The sequence below is a fragment of the Vipera berus genome, assembly GCF_964194415.1.
Source record: "Vipera berus genome assembly, chromosome: 5".
Taxonomy (NCBI): domain Eukaryota; kingdom Metazoa; phylum Chordata; class Lepidosauria; order Squamata; family Viperidae; genus Vipera; species Vipera berus.
This window is the reverse complement of record NC_138207.1, coordinates 7,540,849-7,558,007: the sequence shown is the minus strand read 5'-3', so window position 1 is coordinate 7,558,007 and position 17,159 is coordinate 7,540,849. Positions and strand designations below refer to the sequence as shown.

General features: G+C 43.6%; 1 protein-coding gene across 1 annotated transcript in view; it reads right to left on the bottom strand.

Moving 5' to 3' along the window:
- Positions 1 to 17,159, bottom strand: part of FAM131A (family with sequence similarity 131 member A) — a gene marked incomplete at both ends in the record, with an annotated part of 78,954 nt that overhangs the window by 25,089 nt on the left and 36,706 nt on the right. Inside the window, one exon of the mRNA XM_081329979.1 lies at positions 2,493 to 2,586. Within this exon, the coding sequence (XP_081186105.1) occupies positions 2,493 to 2,586 (94 nt within the window). The remainder of the gene's footprint in view (positions 1 to 2,492; positions 2,587 to 17,159) is intronic.

Sequence of the window (17,159 nt, the reverse complement as noted above, 5' to 3'; positions counted from 1 at the left end):
TATTATTATTATTATTATTATTATTATTATTATTATTATTATTATTATTATTATTATTATTATAACACAGAGCGAGACGCTCTGCAGAAGCGACCTGCTGTGAAGGCCAGGCCAGGCCTGTCTGCCGAAAGACACAATCACAATTCTCATCCCCAGAAGAGGCAGATGGAGTGTGTGGTCACGGAGAAAGTCAGGTCACTTTGCTAAACAGAGAAAAAGAAAGAAAAGGAGGAACGGGTGACATGATAGTAGTGTTCCAATATCTGAGGGGCTGCCACAAAGAAGAGGGGGTCAAGCTATTCTTCAAAGCACCTGAAAGCAGGACAAGAAGCAATGGATGGAAACTAGTCAAGGAGAGAAGCAACCTAGAACTAAGGAGAAACATCCTGATAGCTAGAACAATTAACCAGTGGAACAACCTGCCTCCAGAAGCGGTGAATGCTCCAACACCGGAAGTTTTTAAGAAGAGACTGGACAGCCATTTGTCTGAAATGGTATAGGGTTTCCTGCCTGAGCAGGGGGTTGGACTAGATGACCTCCAAGGTCCCTTCCAACATCATCATCATCATCATCATCATCATCATCATCATCATCATCATTATACTTGTATTGTTTTGTATGCGCTAACTGTTTCACCTGAAGGCAACTGCATCTTTTTACAACGAGTCTATGGGACTCGTGCGGTTTCTTCCCACACTAACTTCTTTTTTTTCCCTATTTCAACATACAATGTTCATTCCAATTCTTATGCCTACCTATTACTGGATGCCTTATTTCCCTAAGGTAATGGGGCAAGATACGTTCTTTTTTTCTTTTTTTAGAAACGTTTTATTGATTTTTTTACAGTAACAATCCTCAGTGCCTAGTGTACAGTGTGTTGTCTTGGTTCATATATTTTGGGGGAAAAACACAATAGTAGTTAATTAAGAGTCAATAATAATTTTTGTAATTCCATAATTAGTATATTAATTAATAGTGTATTTCTTTGATCTTCCCTTCTCCCAATAATATTCTCCTTCAACCTTAAACAAATATTTTCAATGCATAAATGGTTAAATATAAACATTTTTTTCATGTTTGTACAAATAATAATGTCCATATATGACATTTTTTTCTTATCAACTTGCGTTATTTTTCTAAAAAATCATCTTAGTGCACCATATATCCTATTCTCATAGTTCTTATTTAAACTTAATTTCCCCTTAATATTCAGACAATTCTTATCAGTCATAATTTGCTCAATATTAATCATCTAAATATCCAGGTTTTCCATTTAGATGCACCATCCCGATGTTTTCATATTTCATGCGTTATAGTGCTTATCTATCTTTCGACATCTACCTATAACATCTTCTCTGATCAGTTTATATTTCGCTTATATTTGTAAAAGTTAATTTGTTAAATCACTATGTATCTTTTATATGTTCTTCTTTGCCAATCAATTTTTTCTTTGAACTTCCTTTGTTGTGCAAAAAGCAAACACGATCCCTTTGCTCCCAATTTTCTCTCTGCTGCAGAGAGCGAATCCTTTTGATTGAAATGTTTCCAATAATAAATTGTGTTAAAATGATATTTCCAACCTCAGTATGCTTAATTGGAGTCTAATATGCCAAGACAGAGCCTAACGCCAGATTGGACTGTGAATACCCTTTTCATTGCACAGTGATAAAATAAACCAATGCAGTTAGTCCTCCACTTACAACAGTTCATTTAGCGACCGTTCGAAAATACAACAGCACTGGAAAAAAAGAGTTATGATCGTTTTTTCACACTTACGATCCTTGCAACATCCTCAGGGTCACATGATCAAAATTCAGATGCTTGGCAACTGACTCATATTTATGACGGTCGCAGTATCCCGGGGTCATGTGATCCACCTTCCGCGACCTTCTGACAAGCAAAGTCCGTGGGGGAGCCAGATTCACTTACCAACTGCAGTGTGATTCGTTTAACAACCGTGCCATGTAAAATGGGGCAAAATCCAATTAGCGACTGTCTCACTTTGCAACAGAATTTTTAGGCTCAGTTCTGGCTGCAAGTCGGGAACTGCACCTTTTACTAATAAAATAAACCAATATTCAGATTGAATCTGAGATTTGTCTAGGCGTAGCCACACCATGGCAAAGCTGAAGCCTCTTTTAAAAAAATCCAGATTGGGTTCTACATCCTTTTGGCTGGCTACTTCACTTACCCTTCAATCAAATAATAATAATAATAATAATAATAATAATAATAATAATAATAATAATAATAACAACAACAACAACAACAACAACAACAACAACAATAACAACAACAACAACAATGTTGGAAGGGACCTTGGAGGTCATTTAGTCCAACCCCCTGCTCAGGCAGGAAATCTTGGCCAGATTTGCTCAGTCCACATTTCTTGGACTTGCACACAACCCTAAATAATGCCCACCTCTGAAGCTATTGCTAAGGTGAAAACTCACACGATGGTGAGAATATGGCTGACATCGTCTACATCTTACCATGCAAGGAAGATCGAGCGAGGGCGGCAATTTCCTGAATAGTGAGCGCTCGCCGGGACTTGGGTAGCATTTCGATGGTGTCTTCAACATTTACCTGTGGAAGAAAAGAAAGCAGAGGTCATTAAGAAGGTAGTTTCAGTTTATTCAGTTTCAGTTTATTCAATTTGTATACCGCCCTTCTCCCGGGGGACTCAGGGCGGTTAACAGGGCATATATAAATAACAGTACAAAAATTAAAAAGAGATTAAACAAATGCCCAATTAAAAATTACAATAACAATAAAAACAATAAAAAAACCCATTAAATAACCCAATGAACCCCATCAGGCCAGACCAGCTAGTTCAAATAAGTGGGTCTTCAGACCGCGTCGGAAGGAGCGAAGGTCCGGTGCCATCCGGAGCTCGACCGGCAGTTGGTTCCATAACGCCGGAGCGCCCACAGAGAAGGCCCTCCCCCTGGGGGCCACCAGTCGACATTCCCTGACTGGAGGCACCCTGAGGAGGCCCTCTCTGTGGGCACGCACAGGGCGGAGGGGAGTTGACGCCGGCAGCAGGTGGTCCTCGAGGTACCCCGGACCCATGCCATGTAAGGACTTAAAGATCATAACCAAAACCTTGAACCTCACCCGGAAGACAACTGGTAACCAATGTAGCTCGCGGAGCAAAGGTGTAACATGGGAGTACCGGGAGACTCCCAAGACAACTCTCGCGGCCGCATTCTGTACCAGTTGGAGCCTCCGAGTGGTCTTCAAGGGAAGCCCCATGTAAAGAGCATTGCAGTAGTCCAGGCGAGAGGTCACGAGTGCATGAGTGACCGTACACAGGGCATCCCGGTCCAGATAGGGCCGCAACTGGCGCACCAGGCGAACCTGGGCGAAAGGCCCCCTAGTCATGGCCTGAGGTACACTCAGAAACTCCCAACTTGCCTCTAGCTCAGAGGTGGGGAACGATGGCCCCCTTTATGACTTGTGGACTTCAATTCCCAGAATTCCTCAGCCAGCTTGTCTGGCTGAGGAACTCTGGGAGTTGAAGTCCACAAGTCATAAAAGGGCCAAGTTTGAAGACCTCTGACCTAGGTCAACCTATTCTCCAAAGCGCCTGAAGGCAAAAAACAAGAATCAACGGATGGAAACCAATCAAGGAGAGAAGCAGCCTAGAACTAAGGAGAAACTTCCTGACAGTAAGAATTGTTAATCAGTAAAATGAATTCCTCAAGAAGTTGTGGCTGCTCCGTCACTGGAGGCTTTTAAGAAAAGACTGGACAGCCATTTGTCTGAAATAGTATAAGGTTTCCTGCTTGAGCAGGGGGGTTGGACTAGATGACCTCCAAGGTCCCTTCCAGATTTAGGAATTCTGGGAGTTGAAGTCCACAAGTCATAAAAGGGCCATCGTTCCCCATCCCCGCTCTAGATGGAGATCTCAGCGTGAACACGTTTATGCGATAGTGTTAGAATTTGGATGGCTTTCCCTTAAAATAGTAAAATAGTAAAAAAAAAAATGCAAGTCTCGCCTTCAAAACAGTTCCAATTATGTTCCATATCAGCTTATCAGCCAGCCTGCTAGTGAGAAACGGTTGTGGGGTTGTAGGCTGGAGAAGACTGGGAAGGCCCAAGGTTAAGTCTACCTTCACCGTGGAAGCTCATTGGGTGAATTTGGACTCCTCTCACATTTAAGCCACCCAATCATAGCAGAGTTCCTTGTCTTGGCTAGATTACAGGCAGTCGAACGTACTAACAGCACTGCAAAAAACGACTTATGAGAATTGTTCACACCATTGCAGCGTTCCCGTGGTCACGTGATCAAAATTCAGACGCTTGGCATGTAGTTATGGCGGTCACAGTGTCCCGGGGTCGTGTGATCCCCTTTTGCGACCCTCTGACAAGCAAAGTCAATGGGGGAAGCCTGGATCCACTTAACAGCTCATAAAACTGGGTCAGTCATGTGATGACCCGCTTCATGACTGTCGTGACTTACAACCTGTGGTGGGATTCAGCCGGTTCGCACCACGTCGGCAGAACCGGTAGCAATTTTTTTGTTGCTCAGGCCCAGAACGGACTTCCAGAAGCAGCATCCGCACAGAGAACCGGCTGTTCACATATTTGAATCCCACCACCGCTTACAAAAGGGACGCGGTGGCTCAGTGGGTTAGGACCCTGAGCTTGTCGATCAGAAGGTCGGCAGTTTGGCGGGTCGAATCCCGAGTGCCGCGTAGCAGAGTGAGCGCCTGTTACTCGTCCCAGCTTCTGCCAACCTAGCAGTTCGAAAGCACGTAAAAATGTAAGTAGAAAAATAGGGACCACTACGGTGGGAAGGTAACAGCGTTCCGTGCGCCTTTGGCGTCCAGTCATGCCGGCCACATGACCACGGAGACGTCCTCGGACAAGCGCTGGCTCTTCGGCTTTGAAACGGAGATGAGCACCGGCCCCTAGAGTCGGAAACGACTAGCACGCATGTGCGGGGTAAGCTTTACCTTACCTTTACCGCTTACAACCGTAATTTGCAGGCTCCATTACGGTCGTAAGTCAAGGACTACCCATAACCATTTGCCCTTGGCAATATCCCCGTTTTGAGATCTGGCTCATTCTAAGAATAAGTTTGGCACCTTTCTCTCCCTCTTTGATCAGCCTCCCTCCAGTCGCCTTTTCCCTCCCTCCTCTTAACTCCAAACGGGATCACCTTCTGAAGGGCAGCCGCAGAAGAAAAGAAGGAAGGACCGTGACGTTCTTTACTGAATCCCACAGGCTTGGGATCAAGCTCAACAAAAGATGATTCCTGGCCCAAGCAAGAAATACGGCGTGACTGCTGCGCGTGAAATGGGGAAGTCAAACCATCGCCTGCTCTGCCTTCCCAGGCAAGCGAGAACATTAGTGCATAGAGAAAAGTTGGGTTCAGAGCATCCGGGTCCGTTTGAGATTTTTTTAAAAAAAAAAAATCCCATTTATATCCCGCCCTTCTCCGAAGACTCAGGGCGGCTTACAATCTAAGCACAAATCAATGTGCTTAGCAATAGATTGGCTAGCTTTAACTTGGTTCCGAGGGTTCCTTTTAATTATTTATTTATTTATTTATTATTTATTTAATTTCTATACCGCCCTTCTCCCAAAGGACTCAGGGCAATAAAAATACAATAAAAATACAATATACAAAAGTTAAAAATAAGATTAAATAGAACTAGCCCATGACAATAAATAATTTAAAATTACTAATTAAAATACCCCAAACCCATTAGACCAGGCCGGCTTGTTCAAATAGGTAACTTTTCAGATCACGGCGGAAAGAGCGAAGGTCAGGAGCCATCCGGAGCTCAACCGGTAATTGATTCCAAAGGGCTGGCGCGCCCACAGAGAACGCCCTCCCCCTGGGGGCCGCCAGCCAGCAGTTTTGAATGTGGTGCAAGCCCAGGCTAAGGGTCACCTGCAGGGATTTGATGCTTCATTCATTGGGAATAACAGAGTTGGAAGGGACCTTGGAGGTCATCTAGTCCAGCCCCCTGCTCAGGCAGGAAACCCTATATACCATAGGGTTGATCTCAGAATTAAGCTACCTCTGTGCACAGCAGACTAGAAACTTGCCCTGGAGCAGCGTTTCTCAACCTTGACAACTTTAAGATGTGTGGATTCAACTTCCAGAATTCCCCAGCCCAGAATTTGATAGATGTTTATGCCTAAGGCAGGACTAGAACTCACAGTCTCCTAGTATTCACCAAAAGTCACCCGGCTGGCTTTCATGCCTCAGGCGGCACTAGAACTCACAGTCTCCTGATGACTGGGCAAAAACCACCCAGCCAGCTTTCATGCCTCAAGGCAGCACTAGAACTCACAATCTATATAAGGCGCCAGACTAGAAACCAGGAGACTGTGAATTCTAGTCTTGCTTTAGGTATGACAGCCAGCTGGGTGACTTTGGGCCAGTGACTCTCTCCCAGCCCAACCCACCTCGCAGGGCTGTGGTTGTGGGAGGAAAAGGGATAAAAAGGGATAAAAATAAACGCAGGCAGGAAACCCTATATACCATTTCAGACAAATGGCTGTCCGGTCTCTTCTTAAAAACTTCCAGTGTTGGAGCATTCACTGCTTCTGGAGGGAGGTTGTTCCACTGGTTAATTGTTCTAACTGTCAGGAAATTTCTCCTTAGTTCTAGGTTGCTTCTCTCCTTGATTAGTTTCCATCTGTTGCTTTTGGTCCTGCCTTCAGGTGCTTTGGAGAATAGCTTGACTCCCTCTTCTTTGGGGCAGCCCCTGAGATATTGGAAGACTGCTATCATGGGCCCAGTGCTCTTCAATATCTTCATTAATGATTTGGATGAGGGGGTAGATGGGGAACTCATCAAATTTGCAGACGACACCAAGCTGGCAGGAATAGCCAATACTCCAGAAGATAGGCTTAAGATACAGGAGGATCTGGACAGACTCGAACACTGGGCACTATCTAACAAAATGAAATTCAATGGTGAAAAAAGTAAGGTTCTACATTTAGGCAGGAAAAATCAAATGCATAGGTATAGTATAGGTGGTACCTTGCTCAATAGTAGTAACTGTGAAAGGGATCTCGAAGTCTTAGTAGACAAACACTTCAATATGAGCCAGCAGTGTGCTGCAGCTGCCAAAAAAGCCAACACAGTGCTAGGCTGCATTAACAGAGGGATAGAATCAAGATCAAGTGAAGTACTAATACCACTTTACAATGCTTTGGTAAGGCCACACCTGGAATACTGCATCCAGTTTTGGTCACCACGATGTAAAAAAGATGTCGAGACTCTAGAAAGAGTACAGAGAAGAGCAACAAAGATGATTAGGGGACTGGAGGCTAAAACATATAGGGAACGGTTGCTGGAATTGGGTATGTGTAGTTTAATGAAGAGAAGGGTGAGGGGTGACATGATAGCAGTGTTCCAATATCTCAGGGGCTACCACAAAGAAGAGGGAGTCAAGCTATTCTCCAAAGCGCCTGAAAGCAGGACAAGAAGCAACGGATGGAAACTAGTCAAGGAGAGAAGCAACCTAGAACTAAGGAGAAATTTCCTGACAGTTAGAACAATTAACCAGTGGAACCACCTGCCTCCAGAGGTGGTGAATGCTCCAACACTGGAGGTTTTTAAGAAGAGACTGGACAGCCATTTGCCTGAAATGGTATAAGGTTTCCTGCCTGAGCAGGGGGTTGGACTAGATGACCTCCAAGGTCCCTTCCAACATTATTATTATTATTATTATTATTATTATTATTATTATTATTATTATTATTATTATTATTATCATTATCATTATCATTATCATTATCATTATCATTATCATTATCATTATTATTATTATTATTATTATTATTATTATTATTATTATTATTATTATTAATTTATTTATTTTAATTCCATTTATATCCCGCCCTTCTCCGAAGACTCAGGGCGGCTTACAAGCTTAGCAGTAGCCTTCATTCTATGTATATGCCTGCTTATTAGGGCTTTTGCCCCCCCCAAGCGGCATTATTACAAAGTCAGCTTATTGCCCCCAACAATCTGTCCCCCCTCGTCCTTCTCTCTTCGTTAAACTAGACATAGCCAATTCCAGCAACTGTTCCTTATATGTTTTAGCCTCCAGTCCCCTGATCATCTTCGTTGCTCTTCTCTCCACTAGAGTCTCAAATCTTGTTTACATCGTGGCGACCAAAATTGGTTGCAGTACTCCAAGTGTGGCCTTACCAAGGCATTATAGAGTGATATTAACACTTCACGTGATTCAATATTTAATGCCCTCAAATTAGGGTTAGGAGATATCCAAGCAGGCAAAGAAGGACGTGGGCAAGTGGAAAAGAGGACCAGAGGCCGGGGGTGGGGGTGGGGGTGTGTGTCAAGGGGGGAAGGAGATGAAAGACATACAGGTTAATCCTTGACTTATGACCACAACTGAGTCCAATTTTTTTGTCGCTAAGTGAAACATTTGTTAAGTGAATTTTGCCCCAATTTACGACCTTTCCTGCCACAGGGGTTAAGTGAATCACTGCAGAGGTTAAATTAGTAACACGGCTGTTAAATGACTCTGCTTTTCGCATTGACTTTGCTTGTAAGAAGTTCACGAAAGGTGGTCACATGACCTCAGGACACTGCAACGGTCGTCTGGTGGCCCCCAGGGGGAGGTCCTTCTCTGTGGGCGCCCCGGATTTATGGAATCGTTTGCCGGTTGAGCTCCGGATGGCGCCCGACCTTCGCTCCTTCCGACGCGATCTGAAGACTTATTTGTTCGAACAAGCCGGCCTGGCCTGATGGGGGATGGGTTTGGATTTTATTGTTGTTTTAAATGTATTTTAACCTATTGTTGTAATTTGGGCATCTCGTTTAATTCTTTCTTAATTTTTGTATTTTTGTACTTTTATATGTTTGCCCTGTTCACCGCCCTGAGTCCTTCGGGAGAAGGGCGGTATACAAATAAAATTATTATTATTATTATTATTATTATTATTATTATTATTATTATTATTATTATTATTATTATTATTATTATTATTATTATTATTATTATTATTATTATTATTATTATTATTATTATCAATGTTTCCAAGCGTCTGAATTTTGATCACGGGACCATGGGGATGCTGCAACAACTGCCAGTGTGAAAATGTTTTTCACTAAGTCGCTCGTTTCGGTGCCGTTGTAACTTCAAACTGTCGCTAAAGGAACTGTTGTAAGTCGAGGACTACCTGTGCTGTCAACCCTCTTGGCATCCACAACAAAAATTATAGCAAAAAAATCTACACGTACAGGTAGTCCTCGACTTACAACCACTTGTTTAGTGACCATTCAAAGTTACAATGTCACTGAAAAAAGGGACTTATGATCCTTTTTCACACAACCATTGCAGCCTCCCTGTCATCGCATAGTGAAAATTCAGATGCTCGGCAACTGGCATGTACTTACGACGGTTGCAACGGCCCGGGGTCATGTGATCTCCTTTTGCCACCTCCTGACCAGCAAAGTCAATGGGGAAAGCCAGATTCACTTAACAACCAGGTTGCTAACTTAACAACTTAACAAGCGTGGCAAAAAAGGTCGCCAAGTGGAGCTAAAACTCAGTTAACAACTGGCTTGCTTAGCAATGGAGACTTTTAGCTCAGCGGTGGTCGTAAGTCAAGGACTGCCTGTATATGAAATTCCTTTTTTTGCAGCATCGGAGAGACTGCTTTTCAACTGCAATATTTTTCCCAGCAAAATCTGGATTTCAATAAAGCAGAATATTTGTAGCTCAGGGTTGAAGCTCTGATGACATTACCTAGTTTGGGTAACGAAAGGTCTGCAAGAAAACTAAGCTAAATTCAGAGAGCACCAAGAATCTTGATTTCTCCCCCCCCTCCCCAAGAACTCACTGTATGCTAGGGATGGTATCAACAACCCGTTATTCAAATTTCACCATTCAAAAGGCTACTGCTAAGCTTGTAAGCCGCCCTGAGTCTTCGGAGAAGGGCGGGATATAAATGGAATTTTAAAAAAAAACAGAGGACAAGTCCTGCGGTCCACAATTAAAGTGAATATAGGTCTGAAAGGGCTGGATTGAAGCCGCTTGTTGGGATAAGCAAACAAATTAAATAAAATAAAATCAAGGCTGCCGAGTCTGGCAAACAACCAGGGAAGAAAAAGAAGGAGACAGTTTATAAGGTCACGATGCAAAATGAATGACTACCGTCTTGAAAACAGTCCTTAAAAAACCCGCAAGACACTCCAAAAGTTGGAGAATTCAGGCAGTCCTCGGCTGAACGTCCACAATGGAGCCCGATGTTTCTGTGGCGAGGCGAGACAGTTGTTAAGTGAGTTTCACCCCATTGAACGACCTCTCTCGCCACAGTTGTTAAGTGAATCGCTGCAGTCGTTAAGTTAGTCACACGGTTGTTAAGTGAATCCGGCTAAACCCTCCCCCCCCATTGGCTTTGCTGGTCTGACGGTTGCCAAAGGGGATCACGTGATCCCGAAGACACCGCGACCGTCATAAATATGAACCAGTGACCAAGCGTCCGAATTTTGATCACGTGACCCTGGGGTTGCTGCAAAAGGTTCGTCAGTCTGGAAAAGCAGCTCTGTAACCTTTTTCCGGTGCCGTTGTGATTTGCAAAATGGATGGTTGTAAATGGATGGTTGTAAATCACTAAATGGATGGTTGTAAATCAAGGACTATACGTAGTGCCTTGAAGCGTGGAGGTTTGATTTAAAAGTCACAATAGCTACTGTATCTGGCTGGGGGTTTTGCCCAGTGGTGGGATTCAAATACGCGAACAACCGGTTCTCTGTGTGGATGCCGCTTCCGGAAGTCCGTTCTGGGTCCGGGCAACAAAAAAATTAGCTACCGGTTCTGCCGAAGTGATGCGAAGCGGCTGAATCCCACCGCTGGTTTTGCCCCATCAGTTTGTCAGTTCCTTTTTTCGCAAAGCCCTAAAATCAGCGAGAGACGTTTTGTCTTCTTGTAAACGTTGTGATACAATTGTGTCTCAAAGGTCCTCCGTTGAGAAATTGACAGATTATACATTTTGGGAAGGATTTCTTTCAAAGCCCCTGTTCGCTCTTTTCCAGTAGGCTGTATAGAAATATTATGAATATAACGGGGAGCTAGGCACTTTCTGTTCTTCCATGACTTATGAATTATTTCTCCATAATTTGAATTTTTATTTATTTCGCCCCCCGCCCCTGTGATTTACTTCTGGGCTATTTCTTTCCTCCGATGCTAATCACTGTGCTTTCCAAAAAAGCTCCTGTGCCTTGACCTTCCTGTTAGAGGGATTTCAGAAGCAGAAAAAAAATAATCAAAATTATTTATTTTTTTATTTTATTTTATTTAGATTTATATACCGCCCTTTCCCGAAGGACTCAGGGCGGTTTACAGGGCATTTAAAAAACAGTCAATACAAACGTTAAAACAAATTAAAAGAGATTAAATAGAACCCTGAGAAAATTAAAACCCAGTTAAAATTAAAATTAAAAATATTCTCAGCCTGGGCCAGAGAGCTCGAAGAGCCAGGTCTTCAGGTCCTGGCGGAATGAACGGAGGTTGGGGGCAGTCCTAAGCTCCGCAGGCAGCTGGTTCCACAGGGCAGGCGCACCCACTGAGAAGGCCCTACCCCTGGGTGTTACCCGCCGGCAGTCTTTAACCGGCGGCACCCTGAGGAGACCCTCCCTGTGGGAGCGCACTGGACGAAGGGAACTTGATGCTGGCAGCAGGTGTTCCCTCAAATATCCCGGACCCTCACCATTTAGGGCTTTATAGGTCATCACCAGCAATTATGAGGGTGAAGAAACGCCAACGGTGCCGTTACTGTGTTGATTGTTTTGGGGATTCTTTTTACAGGACCGCAAAGTGTATTAGATGCCGGTATAAAAGAGAATAAACGTGGGTGGGTGTAAAACTTTAGGGAGTTCGGTCTTCAAGAACATATGGTAAATGGGGAAGGAATGCAATGTTATTTAGACATTTTGTTCTTTTCTATTTCTAGCCTCAGTGCTGGTAGGGGAGTGCTATTACAAGCAGTCCTGACTTACGACCACAACTGAACCCAAAATTTCTGCTGTTAAGTGAGACATTTGTTAAGTCAGTTTTGCCCCATTTTACGACATTTCGTGCCACGGTCGTTAAGTGAATCACTGCAGCTGGTAAGTTACAAACCCGGTGGTTAAGTGCATCTGGAGTCCCCTTTGACTTTGCTTGTCAGAAGGTCGCCAAAGGGGATCACGTGACCTCAGGACAAAGCAACGGTCATAAGTATGAACCAGTTGCCGAGCATCTGAATCTTAACCACGTGATGATCATGAGGATGCTGCAAGGGGTCGTAACTCTGAAAAGCGGTCATAAGTCACTTTTTTCAGTGCCGTTGTAACTTTGAACGGTCTCTAAATGAACTGTTGTAAGTCGAGGACTAGCTGTACTGATGTGATCAAAATGCCGCCATCTGCACTGCTGTTTCTCAACTTCGGCCTCTTCAAGATGGGTGGACTTCAACTCCCAGAATTCCCCAGCTCAGTTGTTTAATGCTCCCCGTTACAGGTAGCATCATGTTTTTAAACTTGTTTTGCAAAGAAAGCTAGCATATCAGGAAGAAAGTGTGATTGGAACTCCTTAAACTGAGCAGCTAATTTTCTAGCTGTGGGGAATAGTTCTTTACATTCAGTGACGGCAGAGATGATCTCAGAATTAAGCTACCTCTGTGCACAGCAGACTAGAAACTTGCCCTGGAGCAGCGTTTCTCAACCTTGACAACTTTAAGATGTGTGGATTCAACTCCCAGAATTCCCCAGCCAGAATTTGCTAGATGTTTATGCCTAAGGCGGGACTAGAACTCACGGTCTCCTAGTATTCACCAAAAGTCACCCGGCTGGCTTTCATGCCTCAGGCGGCACTAGAACTCACCGTCTCCTGATGACTGGGCAAAAACCACCCAGCCAGCTTTCATGCCTCAAGGCAGCACTAGAACTCACAATCTATATAAGGCGCCAGACTAGAAACCAGGAGACTGTGAATTCTAGTCTTGCTTTAGGCATGACAGCCAGCTGGGTGACTTTGGGCCAGTGACTCTCTCCCAACCCAACCCACCTCGCAGGGCTGTGGTTGTGGGAGGAAAAGGGATAAAAAGGGATAAAAATAAACGCAAATAAATAAAGGAATATCTTTACAAGTTCCTATTAAGAGACAGGAGTTCTGTTCGCGCAACATGTCTAATTACCGATCTGACCTACTGGCCGGGGAGGGATTAGCACAACGCATTCAATCCCAAAGGAGCCCAGCAAGATGCATTCACACAACTTGTCAGTCTGCCAAAAGAAACACCCCGCTCACCCCTCCGGGGAAAAAAAAAATAAAATCTACCCAGATCTCTTGATCTGAGTTTCAAAGTGCTGTGTGGATGCAGCCTTGCACGTGGAACTGATGGACGCAGCGGCGGTGATCGTGTGCAAGGGGGGAAAGTTGGCGAGGCCTGAAGAAATATCAAAATCATTCCCCCACCCCACCCCCACATTCGACACCCCACCCCCCGGACGCATTTCTCCCTTACCTCTTTTTCCTGGGGGGTGCCCATTGCAAAATTGGAAGAAGATTACATTCCCCCTAATGCACTACCCAGCTTTGTCCCCAAGGCCACCCCTTGCCTGCCCCCCACAGCGAGACAGGGAAGTGGGGAGGGGGGTGCGGATGGTACAGAGAAAGCCGCATCCGTCATGGATACCACTCTGGAGGGCACCTTGAGGTGGGGGGGCACCCTCTTTCTCTCCACCTGCCCCTTGGTGGAAAACAGCCATGGGGTCCTCCTTTATCCAATGATTCTTCTTCTTCGGCAGGCTTACCTTGGCCCCTTCCCACATCGCAGCAGCCCTCCTGGCTTTCCCCCCCCCCAAGCCGATCCGGGGCTGGTAGCTTGGAACAAGGTGTATTTCCATGGCAACCAGTCATCACGGACCGATTTCTCCCAGGATACAGGCCGGGCTCTTTACTGACGTCAGTGTAGAACAGTAGGAGTGATAACACCCAGGCCTTTCGAGGCGCCCCGAGAGTGGGAGGGGGCAGCTCAGCTGCTTAAGGTTTCTCCCACCTCCGCCCCATAGTGGGAGCATCATCCCTTTGACCAAAAGAGCTGATATGTCAGGAAGAAGGCGGGTCTGGAACGCCTTGCATTGAGCAGCGAGTTTTCTACTTGCGGGGAATAGTTCTTTATATTCTTCAGTGGCGGCAGAGCTGACCTCAGGACTAAAGTGAAAACTGCTGTTCTGTGCATCGCAGTCTAGAAACATGACTTAGCCGAGTGTTTCTCCAACTTGATAACTTTCAGGTGGGTGAACTTCAACTCCGGAATTCAACCATTAGGCCAGTTTCTATTTTTCTGTGTCTCTCTTTTATTCTCTTTCTTCTCTCTCTCTCTCTCTCTCTATCTATCTATCTATCTATCTATCATATCTATCATCTGTCTATCTCTTTCATTCTCTTTTCCTCTCATTCGCTCTTATACTTTCTCATTTTCTCTCTCATTCTTTCTCACTCACTGTCTCATTCTATCTCTCTCTCTTCCATTCTCTCTCTTATTCTATCTATCTATCTATCTATCTATCTATCTATCTATCTATCTATCTATCTATCTATCTATCTCTTTCATTCTAATTCTTTTTTTCTCATTCACTCTTATACTTTCTCATTTTCTCTCTCATTCTTTCTCACTCATTCTCTCTCAGACACCTCACACACCCTTTCTCTCACACACACACTTTCTCTCTTTCATTGTCTCTCTCTCTCTCTCATTCTGTGTCTCTCTCTTCCATTCTCTCTCTCTCTATGTGTATATATATATATATATATATATATATATATATATATATATATATCATCTGTCTGTCTATCTATCTCTTTCATTCTCTCTTTTCCTCTCTTTCGCTCTTATACTTTCTCATTTTCTCTCTCATTCTTTCTCACTCACTGTCTCTCATTCTATCTCTCTCTCTTCCATTCTCTCTCTTATTCTGTCTATCTATCATCTGTCTATCTATCTATCTATCTATCTATCTATCTATCTATCTATCTATCTATTTCATTCTAATTCTTTTTTTTCTCATTCACTCTTATACTTTCTCATTTTCTCTCTCATTCTTTCTCACTCATTCTCTCTCACACACACTTTCTCTGTCACACACACACTTTCTGTCTCTCATTGTCTCTCTCTCTCATTTTTTCTCTCCCTCATTCTCTCTCTCTCTCTCTCTCTCTCTTCACACCAGGTGAGCAACCAAGAGGGGTAAGGACCTAGGATGAAATGCACTTTTACAGGTTAAGCAGGGTGAGATTAAAATCTTCCTCTGACTTAGCCAGTCGATCATGGCCTGTCTGATTAGCTTACAGTTCCATGCATTGTGCAAACCCAGAAAATGGGTTAATTTAATCATCAGATGAAGCATGTCATTTGAATGCAATCAATGTCTGGGGACAGAGACACAATTCGCAGTGGGAATTTCTTCAATAAGGCCCTTGACCAAAGAATCTGCTCTTTTAAAATAACAGAGGTTGCAGCTCAAGACAGCAACAGCTCGGGCAGATCATGGCCATCTGGGAGGGGGAAAAGAGAGGTGTGTGATATCACATACACACCATTGTGGCTTTTGATGGGCACTGGTGAAAATAGAGAAAAGAGAATGCATATGTATACATACACATACACCAGGGGTCTTCAAACATGGCCCTTTTATGACTTGTGGACTTTAATTCCCAGAATTCCTGACATACACATGCAAACATACACAAACACACATATACATACACACACAAACACATTTATCATACATTTGTCGTATTTAGGAACTACCCATCTCCCTCACAGAGGGTCTCTGGGCAGTGTAGAATAAAATACTGAAAGTAGAAAAACAGCATACAGGTAGTCCTCGACTTACGACCACCATCGAGCCCAAAATTTCTGTCGCTAAGTGAGTCAGTTGTTAAGTGAGCCCCATTTTAGGGCTTTTCTTGCCTCATTTGTTAAGTGAATCACTGCAGTTGTTAAGTTAGTCACACGGTTGTTAAGCAAATCTGCCTTCCCCATTGACTTTGCTTGTCAGAGGGTCGCAAAAGGGGATCACGTGACCCCGGGATGCTGCAACCGTCATAAATATGAACCAGTGGCCAAGCGTCTGAATTATGATCACGTGACCCGGGGGGGAATGCTGCAACAGTCATAAGTGTGAAAAATGGCCGCAAGTCCCTTTTTTTCAGTGCTGTTGTAGCTTTGAACAGTCACTAAACAAACCACTGTAAGTCGAGGACCACCTGTATAAAATTTAAACAGGCAAGGAATATTAATTAATATTAATATTAAATTAAAAAAAATAATTAAAAGGGGGGTCTTTCAGGGGAAAATCTGTTAAGGGACTTAATTTTGAGCAAAGGTCCACGTATTACAACGCTTTCCTGACTGGGCACACTCAGAAGTAGACCCCACCAATTATTCAGGAAATTTACATGACGCTGCAGGGGTTGAATTTATGCAGCTTTGCCTCAGCTTATTAGTTGTTCGAGATAGCTCCGGGCAATGTAGGATGAGGCCAGAAAACAAGGTCTAAAAGCTAGAAAGTGTCTTGGATGAGAAGCAAAATATTCTTTAAAAAAAAACCAAGAAAATCCAGTTAGCTTTCGCAAAAGCACCTTTGGGAGAACCACGATCTGGATGACTCAGAATGTCTAGTTTAATGAAGAGAAGGACGAGGGGGGGACATGATAGCAGCGTTCCAATATCTCAGGGGCTGCCCCAAAGAAGAGGCAGTCAAGCTATTCTCCAAAGCGCCTGAAGGCAGGACAAGAAGCAACGGATGGAAACTAGTCAAGGAGAGAAGCAACCTGGAACTAAGGAGGAATTTCCTGATAGTTAGAACAATTAACCAGTGGAACAACCTGCCTCCAGAAGCTGTGAATGCTCCAACACTGGGAGTTTTTAAGAAGAGACTGGACAGTCATTTGTCTGAAATGGTATAAGGTTTCCTGCCTGAGCAGGGGGTTGGACTAGAAGACCTCCAAGATCCCTTCCAACATTATATTATTATTATTATTATTATTATTATTATTATTATTATTATTATTATTATTATTATTATTATTATTATTATTATTATTATTGCTGTTGTTGTTGTTGTTGTTGTTGTTGTTGTTGTTGTTATTATTATTATTATTATTATTATT